Raw genomic sequence first — 22182 nt, 5'->3', positions numbered from 1 at the left:
CTGAGTTTACAATGGTGCCAATGGTGCCATGGCAACAGGCCCATCCTGCATCACGTTGCAAACACAGTGCTCAGAATTAAGCGATGTTCTCAGGACTATTGTACTCTATACTAGTTTTCAATTGCCTGCTAAATGTTTCAGCCATGCCACCTTTTCACTCAGCTATATCCTGATTCGTGGTGACTGGGAATGGGGAGACAGGGGCAGGGAGTGTAGTAGATGCCAATTTGAGGTGAATATTCTCTTGTCCAGACTATACTGGGTTTATGGTGCTTTGTGCCGTGGACAGGAGCAAAGTGGCTGGTGAATAACCCAGAATCTGGTTAATAATTGTTCTCTAAATTCAGCTTTCTTCTTTCTCTCTCTGTGAAGTATCACTACTTCAAAATACTACTGTTCAAATAGACTGGATAATGGTAATAGCATAATCTCTTCTTATAACATTGTATACCCTACTACCAAATTTTTATATTCAATACTTAATATTCATAATACAATAAATCCAACAGAAACAAAACATAAGAAAAGCTTTTTTTCTGCATCTTCTTTAAACTTTACCAGTTATCTCTTGCTTCAGAATGCCTCATGCGTCGCCCATAGTTTACAATAGGATTCAACATGTGGCTTGGAAGCTGACTCTTTACTGATTCCTGAAGAGCTGGGAGCTCAATGTTCATCCCAGATAGATACTATATGCAGAAGCACAGCTCTGTATATATCGGGGGGAGGGGAATTATTTATCTTTGTGCACATGTGATGGTGTTTGGTGTTTGTAAGACAAGGTATCATAATGAACTGTGTAAAAGAGAGGTTGGGAGGCTCCAGGAAGGTGTGTAAAGTGCTGGGATGTCAGGATCCCGGAGGCGCTCTCACCCCCACACTAGGGAGGTGTTCAGGGCTGGCTTTAGGAAGTGCAGGGCCCAATTTGAACATTTTTGGTGGGGCTCTGTCATGGATGACAAAAAAAAAAAAGTGTAAAATAAAGCCATTCATTTCTTAGCAACCGGTTCCCTATAACAAGTTCTGATTTAAGAGATGTGCCACAGTATGTATTTTTTGTACCAATAAGGTTACCATACGTCCGTATTTTCCTGGATGGCGATTTAAGACCCAAAAAGGCTGACATATCTGGGAAAATAGAGATTTATGTTAACCCTACCTAAAGTTCTTTTTTAAACAGATGGGTCTGAACTAGAAATGAGCTCTGTTTCACATGTGTGGGTCCCCGCCACTCCCTGGGGGTGTACTAGGGTGACCAGATGTCCTGATTTTATAGGGACAGTCCCAATTTTCCGATCTATTTCTTATATAGGATCCTATTACCCTCCACCCCATCCCGATTTCTCATACTTGCTGTCTGGTTACCCTAGGGTGTACACAGGTGTGGGTCCCAGCTGCTCCTTGCCCCCCTCATTGAAGCAGGTGTGCAGGGTTACTGCCCTGGGAACTGCAGGGCAGCAGTGGACATGGGGCTGGCTGGAGGCAGGGCAGGGTCTGACTGGAGGAAGGGTCTGGCTGCAGGCAGGGCAAGGGGTGTGGGGATGGCTGGAGATAGGTATGTGTGGGGTGGGGTGGGCTGGCTGGCTTCAGGCAGGGCCACAGGAGGCTGAGGCATGGGTTGGCAGGGCTGGAGACAGAGGAGTGCAGGACTAGCTGGCTTCAGGCAAGAGTGTGTGGCAGGGGTTGCCTGGAGACAGGGCAGGGGATGGTTGGCTCGAGATAGGGCAGGGGATGCAGGGCTCGCTCCAGCCCCTGCTGGGAGCCCCAAGCCCTTTAAATTGCCCCCTGGGGAAGCCGGACCACCCCAGTACAGCGCACTCACTCTTGCTGGTACAATGAACCGGGGCAGGGCCTGATTCAGTGGAATTGGTTGAATTGGCCTAAAGCCAGCCATGCCAGTATATCCAGGACATTACTCGCACACTTTTCCCCCATTGATACCTAGTAGTTGCACTGCCATTTCCCATAGCTACTTATGTTGCAGCATTTTTGTTAAAACTAAATTGGGAAGAAAGATGACTGATTCAGAACCTGTTTAATGCTTACGTTATTGCTAAAGGCTGTGGTGAGATGTAAACTTGGAGAGAGGAAGGTTTCTGTGATATTGCAAACTGTACTACAGTCATACAGTATCTCAAATGCCAAGCTGCATTTCAGTGATCTGAGGTATGAAGAACAGTGTGGAACTAGCTATTTTATGGGATGTCTACATTTCATCCTGTAGTAACATAACTAGTGATAGGAAAGCAGGGAGAGAGAAGTGTGTGTGTGTGTGTGTGTGCGCGCGCGCGCACTCGAGCGCTTGGCAAGGCTGGTGGCCACGGGGCCAATGGGTGTGGGTGGGCTGGGTGGGATCTCGGGAGTCATGTCTCAGGGATCTGCCCTGCTCCCCAGCAATGCTCCAGCTCTGAGCTGTCTCCACTGCCTGGGACCTGTGGGGCCCCACCTGCCTCCCCGGGGGAAGAGCCACCTGGGACTGGTGCAGAGGCTGGGCCAGTCTCAGCCAGTCACAGGGGAAAGTAGGGGGTGGGGAGAGGCTGAACTGGGTCCTGAGGGAGCTTGACCTGGGTAGGCTGTGCTCCAGCCTGGCTGATTGCACCACTCCCAAGGGGCCGGAGTTTTCCTGCCCCAGGACCAGCTCTGGCTGTGCTGCCAGCTCAGCCTGGCAGACACAGTCACCTCCCATCAGGGCTGGCTATTGTGGCTGGGGGTTAGGGTGTGGCCAGTGATGAGCTGCCAAAATCTTAACAACCAGTTCACTATAAAAAGTTCTGATTTAAGGGTGGGGAGCTGGGGCTGGGGGAGACATACTGGTGGGGCTGGGGGCCTCTCCAGGGCCCGGGCCAGTTGCCCCGCTTGCCCCCTCCCCTCTCCTCTGGCCAGCCCTGGAGCTTGCAGCAGGACACACACACCCCCGCCACCTTGCCAGGCTTCTCAAAAAGCGGCAGCAGGACAACACTCTCAAGCTCAGCTGATGTCAGTGGCTGAACACGCTGCAGTGGGGGGAAACGGGGCAAGGGCCAGGGGAGCCTCAGCCTCCCCAGCTGGGAATCCTGGGAGCAACAGGATGGTCCAGCCAGGGCCGGCACTTCCATTTAGGTGGCCTAGGCAATCGTCTAGGGCGCCAGGATTATTGGGGGGCGGCATTTTGCCGGGGGTGGGGTGGCAGGCGGCTCCGGTGGACCTGCAGCAGACATTCCTGCGGACAGTCCGCTGCTCCCGAGGCTCCAATGGACCTCTCGCAGGCATGCCTGCGGCAGCTCCAGTGGAGCCGCGGATCAGCGCGCGGGATGGCAAAATGGCCGTGCACCTAGGGCGCTAAAAACACTAGTGCCGGTCCTGGGTCCAGCCTGCGGACTGGAGTTCTTTGCCCACCTCCTGGCCCTTTAACAACCGGTTCTCCACGGAGGTCTGATTTTAGCAACCGGTTCTTGGAGCTGTGGGAACTGGCTTCAGCTCACCACTCTAGTGGGTCTGGGGGGGATGCTGGTCAGTGGGGGCGTGGGGAGATCTGTGTGTGTTGGGGCACTGGGAAGTGTGGGGTGTCTGTGCGGGGCACTGTGCAGTTGTGGTGGTGGGGCAGTGAGGGGATCTGTGGGGGGGCTCAGTTGTGGAAGGGCTGTGGGGGATCTTCAGCTAGGGGGTGACTGGGCAGTAAGAGGATCTGTTGGGGGGTTCTGAGTAGGTGGGGAAGTGGTCTGGGAGGGCACTGGGCACGGGGGTTAATGGGGGTCTCTGGGTGGTGTGGCACTGGGCATAGGTAGTCAGAGGGGTGCTGGGCAGGGGTGTGTGTGTGGGGGTCTCTGGGTGGTGTGGCACTGGGCGTAGGGAGCCAGAAGGGTGCTGGGCAGGGGTGTGGGGGGGGTCTCTGGATGGTGTGGCACTGGGCATAGGTAGTCAGAGGGGTGCGTGGGGGGGGGTCTCTGGGTGGTGTGGCACTGGGCGTAAGGAGCCAGAGGGGTGCTGGGCAGGGCTGTGGGGGGGTCTCTGGGTAGTGTGGCACTGGGCGTAGGGAGCCAGAAGGGTGCTGGGCAGGAGTGTGTGGAGGGGTCTCTGGGTAGTGTGGCACTGGGCGTAGGGAGTCAGAGGGGTGCTGGGCAGGAGTGTGTGGAGGGGTCTCTGGGTAGTGTGGTACTGGGCGTAGGGAGCCAGAGGGGTGCTGGGCAGGGGTGTGTGGAGGGGTCTCTGGGTGGTGTGGCACTGGGCGTAGGGAGCCAGAGGGGTGCTGGGCAGGGGTGTGTGTGTGGGGGTCTCTGGGTGGTGTGGCACTGGGTGTAGGGAACCAGAGGGGTGCTGGGCAGGGGTGTGTGTGTGGGGGTCTCGATGGTGTGACACTGGGCGTAGGGAGTCAGAGGGGTGCTGGGCAGGGATGTGGGAGGGGTCTCTGGGTGGTGTGGCACTGGGCGTAGGGAGTCAGAGGGGTGCTGGGCAGGGGTGTGTGGAGGGGTCTCTGGGTGGTGTGGCACTGGGCGTAGGGAGCCAGAGGGGTGCTGGGCAGGGGGGTAGCATGGTGCAGCATGGGGCCACACCAAACGGGAAGAAGCAGGATGGCAGCACAGGGCTGGGCTGGACAGTGCCCGTCTGGCAGCTCCCGGGTTGTAAACAGTGCCCTTGTGCTGGGCTGGGTGTTTGAGTGAGGGGTGCAGGCTCTGACCTGGGGTATAGCAGGGGGTGCAGACACGTGGGCTCTGGGAGGGAGTTAGCAACTCAGCACGTTGTGTAAGAGAAAGAAGCTGCAGTGATTTCATATAGACATAGAAACTGACAGAAGACACTTTTACAAAGTCAAAACGTGAGAGGCAGAGTTTGAGGGAGGGAGGGGGCGTCTGTACAATATTTCACTGCATTCAGCGTCCTGGGTGGAGCAGTAACAGCCCCGCAACACTCGTGTGAGACAGAGAGGAGCGGCGGGGTCTGAGCTTTGACAGTGTAGGAATTGGGAGGTCTGTGCCTTTAAGACCCAGCCCCAGGAACCCGCCCCCTGCTCCGGGGCTGACATGCAGCGTCCTGGGAGCAGAACGAAAACAGCCTCTGCCCCCCCCCCAACCCCGACACCCCCAGATTTCCGAGCACAGCGGATGGCTCATCCCCAGGGGTCGCTGTTCCCCCCTCTTCCCCTCCTTAAACGGGGGGTTTGTCCCCGCACAGGGTCTGGCAGCGTCTCCCCCCCCCGGGCTTAACCCCGGCTACCACCCCCCACCCCCGATTTTCCCCCTTCAGCCCCTCTACCGCCGCTACCTACAGCAGTTTGATCCCCCCTGGCCAGTAAATTTTTGCCCCCTGCTCAGACCCTGGCAGCCCCCCCGCTGCGATTTGCCCCCCCTGGTGCTTTTAAACCCCCCCAAAGAGGAGGCAGCAAATCGTACGCAGAAGTGAGGGCAGAGAGAGGGCAGCGGCGACAGCAAAGGTTACTGCGCATGCTCAGTTCATCTGCGCATGCTCGGTGCAGCCAAAGTCGCGAATCTGGAGCGGTCACTGTTTCCGTCGTTACACCGGCAACCTCTGGTACGCGGCTCGCCAGGGAAAGCCCCCGGCGGGCCGGTGTGTTTACCTACCGCGTTGGCAGGTTCGGCCGATCGCGGCTCCCACTGGCCGCGGTTCGCTGTCCCGGGGCAATGGGAGCTGCAGGAAGCCATGTCCAGCACATCCCTCGGCCCGCGCCGCTTCCCGCAGCCCCCATTGGCCTGGGACGGCGAACCGCGGCCTGTGGGAGCAGCGATCCGCCGAACCTGCCGTCGCGGCAGGAGACAAACCGGCCCGGTCCGTCGGGGGCTTTCCCTGGCGAGCCTGCCAGAGGTTGCCGACCCCTGGACTAGAGCCAAGTCGACACCCCCAAGGATTTCAACCCTGCATCCCCCAAAGCCCTGTAAACCCCCCATAGACTCGAATCCTGCCACTACCCCAAATCCTGCTGACACCCCCTCGCGGCCTGGAATCTGCATCCCACCCGGAGCCCTGCAGACACCCCTGTGGATCCACATCCTGCAGAGCCCCTTAAAAACTCCTAGGGACCCAAACCCTGCACCCTGAGCCCTGCAAATACCCTCCATGGACACCCCCTCCAATACCCTGCAACCACCTGGCCACATAGACCCACATCTACGGTGATCCTATTTCCCAAAAGCAAAACAGGACACCACATGAGGCTAGCCCTCCTCCACGCACCCAGCATGGGCCCAGCCCAAGTGTGCCCCCCCCCCCCCCGGCCCGTGAGGCTGTCCCAAGCTGTTTGCCTGAGCCCCCACTGCACGGGTCTGGCATTGCTGCTCACCCAAGCCCTGCCTGGTCTCCATCCAAGCCTGACTCCCTCCCTGCATGGAGCTGGTATTGCAACTTGTCCCCAGCACATTTGTCCACACCTCACTTGTTTGACAAAAATGGGCATTTGTCCCATTTGCTCCTGCCAACTGAGCAAACAAAACAAATACCCACTTTTGCTGAAAAAGTCAGGACTGCTGGGACACGGCTTAAAAAAAGGGACTGTCCTGGTCAAAACAGGACTTTTGGTCACCCTACTCACATCCTTCAGAGCCCTGCAAACGTCCTCTCTATCCCAAATCCCATATCCTGAGTCTTGCATATACCCCCATTGGTCTATATCCCACAGAGCCCTGAAAATGCCCCCTATAGCTCTGTACCCCTGTATACTCCTCCAGATCCCCACACATAGCCTATGGACCCATACCACACATTCTCCCCTGTACCGTGCATACCCCCTCAGCTGCCTACATTTCCTATGCAACCCTGTACATACATAGAACCATGCAAAAATTTCATAGAACTATATGACATATACGCCCCAAAGCTCTGCTTACATTCCCGTAGATGCCCTTGCTGATTTCGTCATATAACCATGCATATACCTCCCATAAATCTAACACTCAAAATAGACGTTAACTTCCTCATATGTTCCATATACCAATAGTCCCCTCTCTATGTCTCCATAGAATTATAATTCTCCACCTGACCGTATAGTTTCACTCTTCTGCATGTACCACTCCTAGACATAAAGTCCCACCTGAAGAATCCCCTTTCCATCTGATGAATCTTGTGTGGCCAATCAGATGGGAGTCCTGCTTTGTGAACCACAGAAGATTCTTCAGGTGGAGAAGGGCAGAAAGCAATACTGCTTCCCCCTCTGCTTCCACCTTATTTTCCCAGACTCCTGAAATGCTCCTTAACTTCTCTCACTTCCCAAATTATTAGGTTATTATTTATGAATAGGGATAAGGGTGCTGTGTGACATGTGTAGATAGCTCCTATGCTAATGTTCCTCCTTCATATTTCCACAGTGTCCAGAGTGTGCCTGAGAATAGTTTCCAACAATTTTGTGGTAGGTCACTAAAGCCTCACTACTACAATTCTGCTCAATACTTCCTTTGGGTGTTTTAAAGAAGCCAGTGTTGCTTGGGCCACTTTGCTCCTTTCTTTCTATAGCCTGGCCAATGGCTTCCAGTTCCCAGTCATGCAGGGAGAATTCCTACTTGCTGTAGGTAAAGGTGCAAGTTAGTATTTGAAGCTCCAGATACTGTGATTCGACCTTTCCTGAATGACTCACTTAAGTCTGTGACTCTAAGGTCTGGTCTACACTGGGGTGGGGAGGGAGAGAATCGAACTAAGTTATACAACTTCAGCTATGTTATTCACGTAGCTGAAGTCGACGTACTCAGATCTACGTATTGCGATGTTTTCACTGCAGTAGGTCGACTGCTGACGCTCCCATCAACTCCACCTAGGCTTCTCGCACCAGTGGAGTACCGGAGTCGACAGGAGAGTGCTCGGCGGTTGATTTATCGCATCTTCACTAGACGCAATAGATCGACCTCCACTGGATCGATCGCTCTGGAGGTATGTATAAACGTGCCTTAACTCTCTCTTCTTCTGCTTTGAAACTTTTTTCTCATGCTTGCTTGTTTTATTTCTGTTTAAGGATTTTTAACTTAAGCTCTTATCTACCGTTGAGATGCTTTGATTTCTAGTTTAATCTTGGACATCACTTCTATGCATCTCACTGTATCTCTCCTCTCTGATCTTTCCTAAATGTGTGTCACTTATACATTTCTATTGTGCAATCAACTCCTGGCTGCGCGATAACTTCAAATTCAGTGGTAAAAAGACTGAAGTCTTCTTGGGTAAAGTATTATTTTCCTCCTGCCCTTCTTGTAATTCTAACTCTGTTACTATCTTCCTTAACTCCAACCTTGATTTGTCCCCAGGTGCTGAAATTTTTCAGTTACCCATAGCTACATATTTTATTTTAATTCTTATTCTTTTTTGCTGGTAAGGTCACTACATCTGGAATATTAGAATTTGCTATTGCCTACTTTCTTCTCTGCTGAAATCTTTATCATGTGGCTTAATTAATTCTCAGAAGAGAAACTGATTTAGAGTGTCTTACTATGGATGACCATGCTAGTTATTACATTATAATATTTTTCTTCTAAAATGTGCTCTTCCAACAATCTGCAAGCATGTTCAAATGTTAAGCTAATTAACAGTATTAAACTAAATGATTGGTGCACTATATTAAAATAGATTGCAAATACTGTATTTTTCCAATGCTTGCTACCTGGCGGAACATGCTTCTAATTATGTGAACTTCTAGAATGCTTTGCTGAGGAAAATAAATTCTACATTTCTCATATTAAATATGGTTTCTTGTTTTATTGCTAATGTTACTTTTTAGCAAGGCCATCATTATGGCTGAAAGTAGATTTTGAAGTTTGGCACCAAGAGCAATATTGAATTGGTTGCCTGACATTAACATAATGTTAATCTTAAAGTTTGTTGTTTTACTATTTGGAGCTTTTATGATTTGGAAACCATTCAGAGAACAATTATTCTGGCATTTGGAGAAATACATTAAGTATGATGTGGTAATAAATTTGCACTAGCAAGTTACAGTAGAATCTCAGAGATACGAACACCTCTGGAATGGAGGTTGTTCATAACTCTGAAATGTTCGTAACTCTGAAGAAAACATTATAGTTATTCTTTCAAAAGTTTACAACTGAATATTGACTTAATACAGCTTTGGAACTTTACTATGCAGAAAAAAAATGCTGCTTTTAACCGTCATAAGTTAAATGAAACAGGCACAGAAACAGTTTCCATACCTTGCCAAATATTTTTTAAACTTTCCCTTTATTATTTTAGTAGTTTACATTTAACACAGTACTGTATAGTATTTGCTTTTTGTGGGGGTCGGGGATAAGGATGTCTCTGCTGCCTGATTGCGTACTTCGGTTCCAAATGAGATGTGTGGTTGACCGGTCAATTTATAACTCTAATTTTTTGTAGCTCTGAGGATCTACTGTATGTACAAAATCAAATAATTCTGTTACATGGGAATGTCACTTTTATCTGTGGAATCATTGCCAGCTTTAATACAGTGGATGCATTCATATTTTTTAAAAGTCCTGGACAGGTCACGGGCAGTAAACAAAAATTAACGGGCCGTGATCTGTCCATGAGTTTTACTAAAAATACCCCTGACTAAAACTAAGGGGGGGAGAGATTCTCGAGGGGGTCCCCATGGGAGCTGGGGAGGAGGCATGGCCCAGAGGGGTGCTGGGGAGGAGGACGTGGGTGCTCGGGGGATGAGTTGTGGCCTGGGGGGGCGCTGCAGGTGCTGAGGAGGGGCGCAGGTGCTGGGGGCGGGGTGGTGGTGTTGGTGGGGCTGGGGCAGGGGCAGGCTCCCTACCCAGCTCCTGGGAAGCAGTAGCCCTAGCTCCATGGGCTGCCTCCGCTCCGCCCCAAGCCCTGGTTCTGCAGCTCCCATTGGCTGGGAACTGCAGCCAATGGGAGCTGCGGGAGCAGTGCCTGGCTGTCAGCAGAGGCAGTATATGGAGCTAGGGGACCTGAGAGAGGGGACCCCCCCCAGGTAAGCACTGGCCTGCACCCCAAGCCCTGAGCTTCCCACACCCAAACTCATGCTGCTGGAGTGCAGGGGGGTGCCCTTAACTGCCCAAAAAGCAGCCAGTGCGACTGGCCCAGGGGCTGCCTGAGCTGCTCAGGCAGCTCCCAGGCCAGCTGCATGGGTCTGCTGTAGAAGTCTCAGAAAGTCATGGAATCTGTAACTTCCGTGACCTCTGTGACAAACACAGAGCCTTAGTCATGGAATGCCAGAATTCTGAGGAGAAAAAAAAGAAAAACCATGAAGGAGAATCCAAGGTGTAAATCAAAATTAGAATTGATTTTGGTAAATGTTTTCTCAGTAGACAGTGACGCAACGACTGAGTCATTTAACAACGTATACTATGAGCAAGGGAACTTGGACAATCCCAGCAGGACCAACACAATTAATAGAAATTAATTTTGAATTAAATCATTGTATAAGTCTCCAAATCACTTTAAATGTTTTTGTAAAAAAACAAAATCAAACCATGTATCTCTGAAGAACTTGTAACTCTGAAAATGTTAATTCTTGTATCTTTCTTTAAGTATGAAGAGATGTCAGAGACTGTATATCTTTCCTCAGTAGTAATCTGGGTTCTTCATTAAAGTTTCACACTGAAGATTTGATATGTTAAATTACAAATACAATTTCCCCTGTTAAAAAGATACTAGAGTAGTGTTTTCTGCATTATAACTATTTTTTGAAACTTTGAATACTTTTTATTTAATACACTATATGTACATGTTTTCTAATTGTTAGTTTTTAAAATGTTCTGTATTCCGAAAGTTACTTTTTGAAATCTTTTTTGAAATCTTGTCTTCATTTTCTGTTCTTTTCCCATTTCGTCTATTTGCTCTTCTTCATTTCTTTCTCCCTATTTATTGTTCTCTGATTTTGCTCTATTTCAGAATTTTTTTTAATCACTCCTTGCACTTAAATTCTCTTTTTTTCCCCATCTTTCCCATCCCTTCCAATGTTTTTGCTTCCTCTTCTCTTTTATTTTTACTGGCCCTCCCTTCCTCCCTCCAGAGAACAGCTTTGTGCTTTATGTGGGGCACTGGCAGCAGAGTGAAACTGATTAAACTCATTTTCACTTTGCTGCAGGTGTCACTCTAGCAGAGTGGTAAAGGACAACAATGCAGGAAGCAAAGAGATGTGGAGGTGTGTGTTTGAAAAATGGAGTGATTAGTATGTACCCTGCACTGTTTTCGGTGTTCAGCAATACATGATTTATATATATTGGTTCATATTTCCTGCATTCCTTGCACAATGTGAGCTTTGGGCACAACAAAAATCGGCAATAAAGTTCTTAATTTGTTGTCAAATGGGAATGAGAACTCTGTTTTTAGGTTTGTTTCCTTTTTTCATTCTAGGATTTTTTGATAAAAGAATGTCATCAGGTTTCCAAATAAAATCAAAGACTGCAATACAGAAAAACAAGACATCTTCGTCTCCGTCATCTAGTTCTCTAGACCTTGCGATTAAGCCACAACCAAGGCCTAGTGATAAACTTAACCCCAAAACTATTGATCCGGTATGTAGAGATGGTATTTCTAAACATATTAATTTTTCCTGGAATCAACCAACCTTCTAAACCAACATAAATGAATAGGGCCAAACAGAGAGTGAGAGAGTCACAAAAAATATGGCATTCCATTGGGACAGCAGAAATCTTTGAGCACAGAAGATCTATTGTTTTCTAGGGCTTAGATCTTCTTTTATATTGTCCTATATTTTCCAGAATGTAAACTGTTTCAAAAATAAGTTGCAAGCCCTTCCAGTTGCAGAAACAGCAGTGGATCTGTTTATGATATGAAGGTTACCATGTCTTGTTCACTCAGCCTGAAAAACTTAACAATAGCACCAAAATACGTTAGAAATTCCACTATTTTTTAATGAGGCATTGATTTTGAACATCACTACCAACACTGAATACTAGTTTGGTGCTGACCTACTGCAAATATCTACTAAAAGTGTTTGTCAAAACTTGCTGGACATAATTATCAAATTTTGACACTACATTATTTCCAGTTATTGTTCCTGAAGAAAGAGGTTGCCATTTTTGAACTTACAAATAGTTGAAGTAATTGAATTTTAATACAGCTAAATATAAATGTGTAACAAATTGTGTGTAAATCTAGACACAAAGGCTGTAGGCCCTACTTGCAGGATAGGGGACTCTAACCTGGGAATCAGTGACTCCAAGAAAGATTTGAGGGTCGTGATGGATAATCAACTGAACATGAACTCACATAGCTGTGGCCAAAGTATGCAGTCTTTGGATGCATACAAATAGGAATCTCAAGTAGAAGTAGAGAGGTTATTTTGGCTCTGTATTAGGCACTGATACGACCACTGCAGGAATACTTTGTCCATGATTCAGTAAGAAGGTTGACAAATTGGAGAGGGTGCAGGAAGAGCCATAAGAATGATTAAAGGCTTAGAAAACATGTTTTACACTGATAGACTAAAGGAGCTCAATCTGTTCAGCTTAACCAAGAGAAGAGTAAGAGGTGACTTTGATCACAGTCTATAAGTACCTTCATGGGGAACAAATTTTTAATAATGGGTTCTTCAGTCTAGCAGAGAAAGGTATAACACAGTTCAATATCTGAAAGTTGAAGCTAGACAAATACAGACTGGAGATAAGTGGACATTAATAGTTAGATTAATTAACCATTGGACAGTTTGCCAAGATTCATGGTGAATTCTCCATCGCTGGCATTTTTAAAATCAAAATTGGACTTTTTTTCTGAAAAATATGCTCTAGGAATTACTTTGGGGAAGTTCTGTTTTTCTTGAAGTTAGATTAGAGATTACTTTTTCATTTTAAGGCAAAAAAAAATGTAGTGCCGGTATACTTAAGATTCTTGTCTTCACTGAACTGTCAGCATTAGACTGACAGAATAAGTGGATAGGATACCTATGATTGTTTCTGTTAAAACCTTCGTCCCTGACTGTTCTGAGGTAATATGATCTAGAAAGAGTGGGCAAAGCTATTGTGAGTATCAGCATCATTTTCAAGACTATCTTCTTCCTTACTTGAGAATTGCTGTAGAAGGCATTTTTTCCATAATAGGAATATGTTTTCTATGCTTGGAGACACTTCATCTAATTTGTGAGTTTAGATTCTTAATGTTTGTTATTAATCATTCACTCTCCGAGGTCTGCAAGCCCTAATGCCTGAGTTAAACAGTGTCTAATTCCTTATTCTTTTCACAAGGGTATTTGACATCAACCTCTCCATTTCTAGGATTGGTTTTTCTGTATAGAAATACTTCAGTTTTCTCTTTTATGTTTTTTTCTTTTAAAAAATAGGAAATGTATGCGCGCACACACACACATGCAAAAGGCTAACGGGTTTTCAATACAAGGTAGTTGTCACTCTTTCTAAAAGGAGATGGGTCTAGCCTCACCTGTGACTGATCAGCTGCCTCCCAGCTGAGGCAGACATTGGGTGATAGCTGGAGGATCATCTAGTACTCATAAAAGCCAGCAAATAGGTCAGTTGCTGGTGACAGTTGTCAGGAGTAGGAAGGAGCAGGAGTCTCTGGCTCAAGGGAGAGAGTCTAGTTCATGTGAAATTTCCAGATAATAGTCCTGTAGAGAGTAATCCTGCAAGGAGCAGCCTATGAATTAGATGGGAGCAGAAAGGCTTGCTATGACTTGATCATGGAGTAGTTAGGCCCCTGCAGAAGACTCTGGGTTAGTGGAGAGGGAAGTATTCAATATACTGAACTTGTGTTGTTTTGAAGTAATAAAGCCAAAACCCTCAGGAAAAAGGGATTGAAATCTTATGGCTGGAGACTGTTCTGTGGTTCACGTGCTGGTGAGTTAGCTTACCAGCTTACAGTAGGTAATGCCATAGGCTGAATGGAAAGCCAGTGAGAGACTACAAGCATAATGCTTATGAAAGGTGCCAACTTGCCAGTACTAAAAATTGAAAGCTTCTGTCTAGAAGGAACCGTTTTATTAAAATAGCATCTCTTTTTGTGAAAAATATCGTGGTTTCATCAATTCACTGTTATCCAAGCCAACATACAATGAAATTAAACACAAAATTATGTTAAAATTGAGTTAACATTGCAAAATCAAGCACTCAAGAGGTAGGAAATGGCAGACTGCAGCCTTAATCAGACTCCTTCTGGGTGTGCTTTATGATACAATCTTTAATTACATGATTGCATACTATTTTTTTCCACAAGGCTCCTGGTTCATTCAGTGCACAGAATTTACAGCATCACTGAGCGAACAGGTATTTGTTATTACTTTTTAGTCTAGTTGTTAAACATGTGACACTAGACATTCTCTGTTCCTCACTATTCAAAACCCTGTTCTGTAGTCAAATTTATTAACTTTCTCAGATACTTTTCTGTGGTGCTCATCACTATAGTATCTGAGAGATTCACAAACAATAATTTATTTTCACAACACCCTGTGAGGTGAGGTGATATTATCCGCATTTTGCAGGTGGTGAATTAAGGCACAAAGAACTTAAAATAAAAAGTATCTACTAATTTTGGATGTCCAATCTGAGACACCTAGGATTGGATTTTTCAGAGTACTTACCTTATATAGCACTCTATATCAGAGGTTCTCAACCTTTCCAGACTACTGGACCTCTTTCAGGAGTCTGATTTGTCTTATGTACCCACAAATTTCACCCTACTTAAATACTACTTGCTTACAAAATCAGACATAAAATACAAAAGTGTCACACCATATTATTACAGAAAAATTGCTTACTTTCTCATTTTTACCATATAATTATAAAATAAATCAATTGGATTATAAATATTGTACTTACATTTCCATGAATAATATATAGAGTAATATAAACAAGTCATTGTCTGTATGAAATTTTAGTTTGTACTGACTTCACTAGTGCTTTTTACATAGTCTGTTGTAAAACGAGGCAAATATCTAGATGAGTTGATGTACCCCGTGGAAGATCTCTGGGTACTCCCCGGGAGAACTACTGCTCTATATGATCAAAAACACAGCTCCCATTGACTTTAGTTCCAGCTGGGAGTGTGTAGCATTCCAGGGTCTCAGTTTGTGCACACACAATCAGTGAACACACTCAGTGAACATCTAGGAAAAGTTTTGGCTTAAGTGATCAGTTAGCATCCTCATATAGGAACTCTCAGGAAGAGGCATGGATAGAATCCAGTTCTCCATGGTAGCATTCAGCTGCCTTAATGATGAGATAATGTTTTATCTTCTTCCAATCTTCTGTATCCTTCATTACATTTCTGAAAAAATTAGGCAGGGGTCCTACCTCCAACCTCCTTCATTGCACAACACTGCTTCATCTCCACTGCAGGTCCATCATCTGCACTGAATGAGGCAGGGGTCATGTGGGGAAAAATTGTATCATAGCATATATTGGGGTCGGCAACCTCTGGCACGCAACTCACCAGGGTAAGGACCATGGCGGGCTGGGCCAGTTTGTTTAACTGCCACGTCGGCAGGTTCGGCGGACTGCTGCTCCCACTGGCCACAGTTCACTGTCCCGGGCCAATGGGGGCTGCGGGAAGCGCCGTGGCCAGCACATCCCTTGCCCATGGCGCTTTCTGCTGCCCCCATTGGCCTGGGACAGCAAACTGCAGCCAGTGAGAGCCGCGGTCCGCCGAACCTGCCGACGTGGCAGTTAAACAAACTGACTCGGCCCGCCAGGGTGATTACCCTGGCGAGCCGCGTGCCAGAGGTTGCTGACCCCTGGCATATATGCACAAGGAGGCCAAATTATGGTTGCACAGCAACCCCTCCTCAATGGCTCCAAGATCTCCTTGCCCAGCCAGTCCCAGTCTCCTCCCTGGCTCCTCGTCCAGTCTCTCTTCCCACCCCCTTGTCCCAGTCTCCTTGTCCCAATATCCTCCTCCTCCTCCTCTTTTCCCCACCCAGTCCAACTCATATCCCCTCTTCAGTCAAGTCAGGCTTTGTGATGTCTGTGTGCCATTTGGGGGAGCATGGAGAGCCTAGGAGTCATGCTCCCTCCCCACTTATGTGAAGAGACCCCTCTGCCTCTATGGGGCCATTATTGACTTTAGTGGGACTACTTGCATGAGAAAGTAGAAAAATGGGATGGGAAATGAAAAGTTCAAGGATGAGCATATTTATTATTTTTTCTTAACAAAACAGTAGTAACATACTGCTGTGAGACTACTTTATTATTTAGTTAAATGTTAGAATTCTTTTTCCATCTAGTCTCTGCAATATCCTTTACAATTGTTTTCTGATCACAAGATGGTTTGTCACATTTTTCTCTAAACTGCAATACTGAAGTACATTTATAATGATTATAACTGAAATATTATGCTAGTGAGTAAATAATGTGTTTTACTTTTTTGTCCACCTAGTTTGGGGATCATTCAAAAGCTCCTTCTGCGTTTTCTGCCATTTATTCTAAAGGTGGTATACCTTGCAGGTAATGAATTTTTAAAACCAATTGAACTGAATCTGTTCAGACAGTAGTCTTAGGTGCAGTTAAATAGATCAAGACTCGTTTAGTGTAGGATGAAAACTATACACTGACTTGTATGTTCTCTGGCTACTTGATTTTACTGATCTCTAAAGGTGCCTCTGATATTTAATTCTTCTCAAAAGGAAGCAAAAACAACGAGGAGTCCGGTGGCACCTTAAAGATTAACAGATTTACTTGGGCATAAGCTTTCGTGGGAAAAACTCCACTTCTTCAGATGTAGAAGTGGGTTTTTTACCCACGAAAGCTTATGCCCAAATAAACCTGTTAGTCTTTAAGGTGCCACCAGATTCTTCATAGTCTGTATCCACAAAAACAAACTACCCCTCTGATAAAAGGAAGCAATCACTTAACTTTTGTTTAGTTATTTATTATCATACATAGGTGTAGAGGCTGTACCACTCCAAAAATGGTGTAGTACTTACAGAATTAATTTGAGTCTACTTTGTGAAAGCTGTTGATTTCTTCATACAGAGATGTTTTCTTCCTCACAGTAGCAGAACAGAATTACATATGGTATCATTTTAGTGAGTAGGCAATTGCCAGTCCTTTTGCCTGCAGTAAAGGTGCAGGAAATGGAACATTTCTTACATGATCAGTTTCTTTACTGCTAGCAGTATCTTCCACAACTCTGTTACGTTTGGGCAGTTCTCTTCCACTTCGTAGTTTCCAGAGGCAGTTTAGGTTGCAGCACTACTCATGCTGGCCACACCCCCTTTTCCTGCTTGTCTCCAGATAAGTCATTCCAAAACTTGTAGGAAGAAACTAGTAACAATAACCTCAATGCCAACCCAATAACTATGTACTTCAATGCTCTTCTGACATCTAAGATGTGCAACAGCTTCTCAGTAGGATGCTGTGGCCTTGGACAGAATGAGGGAAGATTAATCTGTGAAGCGTGGAAAGGAGAGTTTGCTTTGGTGAAAAATGATTCTGGAGTTCTCAGCACCACCTTTCTCATTGTGGAACACGCAGTAAGGTTTCTGCATAGATAATGCTGCCAACCCAGACTTATCTAGCAGATGCAATAGTGACCAGAAAACAGGTTTTGATAGAGTCTAGAATGCTGATTATTAAAACCAAAAGTTCAGATCGGTGAATTGTTATGGCTTTTATCACCAGAGGTAGTCCCATTTTGAGAACATTCGTCTGACAACTAGTCCAGCCAGTCTGACAGCTCTGAGAAACCTGGATACCTAGGAGTTGCCTGTCATGGATCCTGTGAATAGAATGCTATTAACGGCTGATACTTGGCATGCTCTAATATTGAGTCAAAGACCTCTATCCATGCCCTTGGTCCAGATGGAGGAGTGGGCCTTTAATGAAGAGACTCTTCTAGATGAGAGCCAGGTCTTAATGATTTTGAGGACAGACCAAGGGTTGCTAATGCTTCTCTTGCAATAGGCAGGCTGTTAGTTGAAGCCAGTCTCAGTCTTGATGGAGAAAAGGCCTGGAAAATGATATCTGGTCTTCTCAGTAGCTCTAGTGATGGTTCCAATTTCAGCTGTATCAGAACGGAAAACTATGGTCTCCTAGGCTAGTAGGGAGTTGGTGCTAATATCTTGGTTTGTTCCCTCTTCATCTTTTGGATCACTTTCCACAGGAGTGGAAATATTTATGGCAGGCCTTGCAGCCATCTGTATGACAGGGCATCTGTTTCGATGGAGTTGGGGTGTACTTCACTGGTGAAATATTTGTCATTTTTGCAATGTTGCGGTTTGCGACCCAATCAGCTGAGCGGAGATTGGCTGCTGGTTCACAATCCACATGTGCAGGGAAGTCCATCCTTTTAAAGATCTTGTCCTTAGGAGTGGACTTAAATCTGCCCAGGCAGGCTCTGTTGTTCACCGCAGTTACAACCAGGGAATTTGTGGCTGGATGGGAGAAAAAGCCCTTAGCTCCCTGCACTGGGAAAAAGTTGTGTTTCTCCAAGTGCTTTGTGGTAGGTGGTACTGAAGCTGGCATGCTCCAAAGAACCTTTACAGACTGTAAGAGTGCATCATTAATAGGGAGGGCCACTCTCCTATGGCAGATGGCTGCAGGATATTGAACAACTTATGGATATTTTAGGAACTCTGCCTGAATGCCCAGAGAAGCCACCACGAGCTGCAAAAGGTCCTGGTATGTCTTGAAGTCCCCAGGCACTGAAGGAAAGAACAAGCCAGGTACTGCCAAATCATCCAGGGATGAAGAGGAGCCAAGAAGAGCCAAGGCCAGGTCTTTCCCCTTGTGGACTCAGATGGGATGATACCAGAGGCTCCACAATGGGAAGCTTCACTGGTGCCTGAATTTGTGGTGCATTGGCGGTCCCCGCCACCGACCTGCCCAGTGATCTCACCTTAGAACAAGATTGAGGTGTGCAACCCTTGTGACCGAGGAGCATCCCACGGATTCCATAGAGGCCACTGGACATAAGGATAGGACATTGGTGGCCAACAGGTGCAGGGCCAACTGTGAGACAAGTGCCAATCCTGGTACTTCTGGTGCTCCATGAACAACCCCCCCCGTGAGCCAGGCAATAGAGAGTGGGAGGAAAAAGATCCTGACCTTGATGCTTAGGAGTCTCAGTTTTCTGGGGACAAAGGTGGAACCAGCCTGAGGGGGTAAGCAACCAGTCATCCATTGCCCAAAATGAGGGGGAGACTGGTACCAGCAGTGGAAACAGTACCACCAGCATTGAGTATGCCTCTGTTGTGCCCAGTGCCAGGAGCAATGTTGAACCCAAAGTCAGCGTTGGTACCGAAGTAGCTGATGGTGCGGAAGTGGAAGGTGCTGAAACCACCATTGTAAAATGGGCACTGCAGGATGCAGTGGTGCCGAGGAGGTCCCTTGCCCTGAGCACCGACCCCACTTCCACAGAGTGCGGAAGAGAAACATTGGGGTGTGGTGCCAACACAAAGGTTCAGCAGTCTGCCCAGCCAATGGGGCTATAAACGATGTAGCTCTGGTAAAGTCTTAGACCAAGGGAAATGTCAGAACGGAAAAGCAGAGGTGGTCCTTTGGCAGAATATCAGGAACCAATGTGGAAACAGTCCGTGTTGGCATTACTCTCGTCGGTGCCAGACTCAACAGATACGCTGGGGCGAGAACTGATGTTGACAGTACAGGGTCTCTAATCTTCCTGTGCAGTCCTGGGGAGTGGTTAGAGGCACCTGTGCCATCCTGCATGCCGGTGCATGCTTTTTCTGTAGGAGGCAGAAGAATCTCCACAAGACCTGAAGTGGTCTCAGTTAGTCTTATGTGACCTTTTCCTCTGTGCACTTGATGGGGAATGGCTCCTCCATCTTTTTAGAGAGGCCCTGGCTCCAGAGCGCACATGGCAGCACTCTAAGAACCTGAGGATGATCTCTGATCCAGCGTAGGCCACATAGCCTGTTTGAGCAGATGCTGCTTTGGGCAAAGGTTTCTAGCCACCGGAATCCATTTTGTAAATTATTTACAAATAACACCACTCCTTGACGTGGGTGTCGCCCAAGCACAGGTATGGGGATCATTCTTGAGGATCACTCCCATGCACAACAGACAATGTTTAACCATGGTGAGGCCATCACCAGGAAAATAATTAGCTAAATTAACTAACATTAAATTTCACTAATACTAAGGTTACTAACTATATACAACTAGAAAAAAGTCTCAGAGAGAGAGATTGTGAAGTTAAGAACCACTTAGAGGGCTCCAACTCTAGCCACAGGCAGCCTCATAACCCCTCCTCTGGTGCTGTCTCACGTAGCCAGAGGAGGAGCTATGAGCAAGAGGCATCAGCGCTGCCTCCTGTGGGTATTGCTAGGCAAAATTCTCTGCTTAAAGAAGAACCAATTAGCTCTAGCATAAATACAGATAAACTTAGTTAAAAAAAAGTTTGATCTTGTAACTATCCATATAAATACAAAATCTTTTGTTTTAATAAATATCAGCGCATTAAGTATCAGGGGGTAGCCATGTTAGTATGTAGCCACAAAAACAATAAGGAGTCTGGTGGCACCTTAGAGACTAACAGATTTATTTGGGCATAAGCTTTCTTGGGTAAAAAACCCCATTTCTTCAGAGGCATGGAATGAAAATTACAGATACAGGCATAAATATACTGGCAAATGAAGAGAAGGGAGTTACCTATACAGGTCTGTCACATGTTACACACATTTAACATGCGCAAATTCAGCTTTACGCGGTTGGCAAAAAAAAAGCAACAAAAAACAAAACAAAAAGAGAAAAATAACAATTTAAATACTGTTCCTGTAGTATGGGCAATTCCGTCCGCCATTACACTCAATGTAATTTTGACTATACGTGGTTTTCACTTTACGCTGACTGCGGAACATAACCCCAGCGTAAGATGAGACAGACCTGTAGTGTTCTGCCCAAATAGGGCTGTGCATTTCACTGGGAAGGCAGTGCATATTAGAAGTGTCTATATACCTTTACAGTGATTTTTGTGAAACAATTTTGGATCTTTTGGTATGAATAGCATGTTAAAGAAATTTACTGTTATATGCTGTTTATTTTTCTCTACCATTTACTAACTTTTGTTCTACCTGATAGGTTGGTTCATGGCTCAGTAAAACACAAATTACAGTGGGAATGTCTTCCTGAAACTCTTCCATTTGATCCTCTTCTTATTACTTTAGCTGAGGTAAACTTGCTTTTCTTGAATAATAGAATAGTACAATGCTTTTTTGCCATGCAGATCTCAAAAATAAAATTGGCATGCATTATTCAAAGAGGTGGGTAATTGAATGTTGATAACTACGAAGCTAAAACAGCTGTTTACGTATTACTTCACATGTCAAGTGCCAACTCACTCTGATATCTAGATACTGTTGTGATTGGTGGTTTTCCGGAGACCCAAACTAAAATCTTGCACAAATTACAAGACTAAATAATATTCAGATGTTGAGCATTTAGAGGCAAATCCAGTTCCCAGTGTCCAGACCAGCTATTTCAGTTGGATAGTGGGAACCTTCATGGGAAGGAACATGGGGAGGAACAGTGGACCTGCAAAGGAGCAGATACTTTGTACTCCTCCAAACATCTCCAAGGAACCTGAACACATATTTTACCCCTCTTAGTTTTATTCCTAACTGTTATACCTCATTTTTACCTCAGTGTGGAATCCAAAAAGTTATATTTCTTAGGGGTTGTAGCTAGTGGATCTTTCTGGATTACTGGATGAGCTGTGTCTGGTGGACAGTCACTAATCTCCTTTATCTAGATCCAACCATTGGATCCCACGTGCTCTTAGGCTGGCAGAGACTGGAGAGAGTCTGAGTGTTGTCTTTAGGCCTCTATGCGCACTCTCAAGATGTACTTCCTCTCTCTGGTATTCCTTCCTGAGAGAGAGCATTCTACAGTCCTATTGGCTAGGCCCTGAGTCTAGTGCCAGCTCTTCCAAGCCTTCCCCATAGCTCTCATATGCTTTTAGAGTTGTACTGAAGTTATGGATCCACTGGATTACTGTTCCCCTCTTCAGGGAATAGAGAACAGTGAAAGCAAGAGGCACACAAACTTTGCAACAGAATTACTAAATCAGTTGTACTTTACTTACAAACAAAGCATATGAGATATACCTCTATAGAAAATAACAAAAACCTTTATGCAAAACTCTTCTTCCAGTGCCCTCACCACTCCAGGAGTGCTTTGGTCAGTCCTTTCAGGATCCCGAGACTCTCCTTGCCACCACTATTATTGTCTTCTCCTCCTCCCTCCTTCCCCACCCCCAAAAGTTAGTGAGAGCCTTCCCATTATAGGTTGCTCTGCCCCCTTTCAAGTGACTTTCTTCAGTGGCTTTGAGTTCCTCATCAGG

General features: G+C 46.2%; 1 protein-coding gene across 7 annotated transcripts in view; it reads left to right on the top strand.

The window, feature by feature from the left end:
• Positions 1-7704: 7704 nt before the first annotated feature.
• The window catches only part of PACRGL (parkin coregulated like), a 35699-nt gene continuing 21221 nt past the window's right edge, over positions 7705-22182 (top strand). For 3 of the 7 annotated variants that reach the window (XR_007773586.1, XM_050948039.1, XM_050948035.1), the window contains exons 1-6: positions 7705-7848; positions 11003-11059; positions 11272-11433; positions 14104-14153; positions 16261-16328; positions 20922-21012. Coding sequence is in view for 6 of the 7 variants with exons in the window: in XM_050948039.1 (XP_050803996.1) it covers positions 11035-11059; positions 11272-11433; positions 14104-14153; positions 16261-16328; positions 20922-21012 (396 nt within the window). In the remaining variant the exon portion in view is untranslated. Of the gene's footprint in view, positions 7849-8106; positions 8133-11002; positions 11060-11271; positions 11434-14103; positions 14154-16260; positions 16329-20921; positions 21013-22182 lie in introns of all 7 variants that reach the window. The other 4 variants (XM_050948036.1, XM_050948038.1, XM_050948037.1 and 1 more) reach the window with 4 other exon arrangements.

The sequence above is a fragment of the Gopherus flavomarginatus genome, chromosome 3 (genome assembly GCF_025201925.1).
Source record: "Gopherus flavomarginatus isolate rGopFla2 chromosome 3, rGopFla2.mat.asm, whole genome shotgun sequence".
Classification (NCBI taxonomy): Eukaryota; Metazoa; Chordata; order Testudines; family Testudinidae; genus Gopherus; species Gopherus flavomarginatus.
Note: the sequence above shows the minus strand (reverse complement) of the source record. Positions and strands in the feature narration are given on the sequence as shown.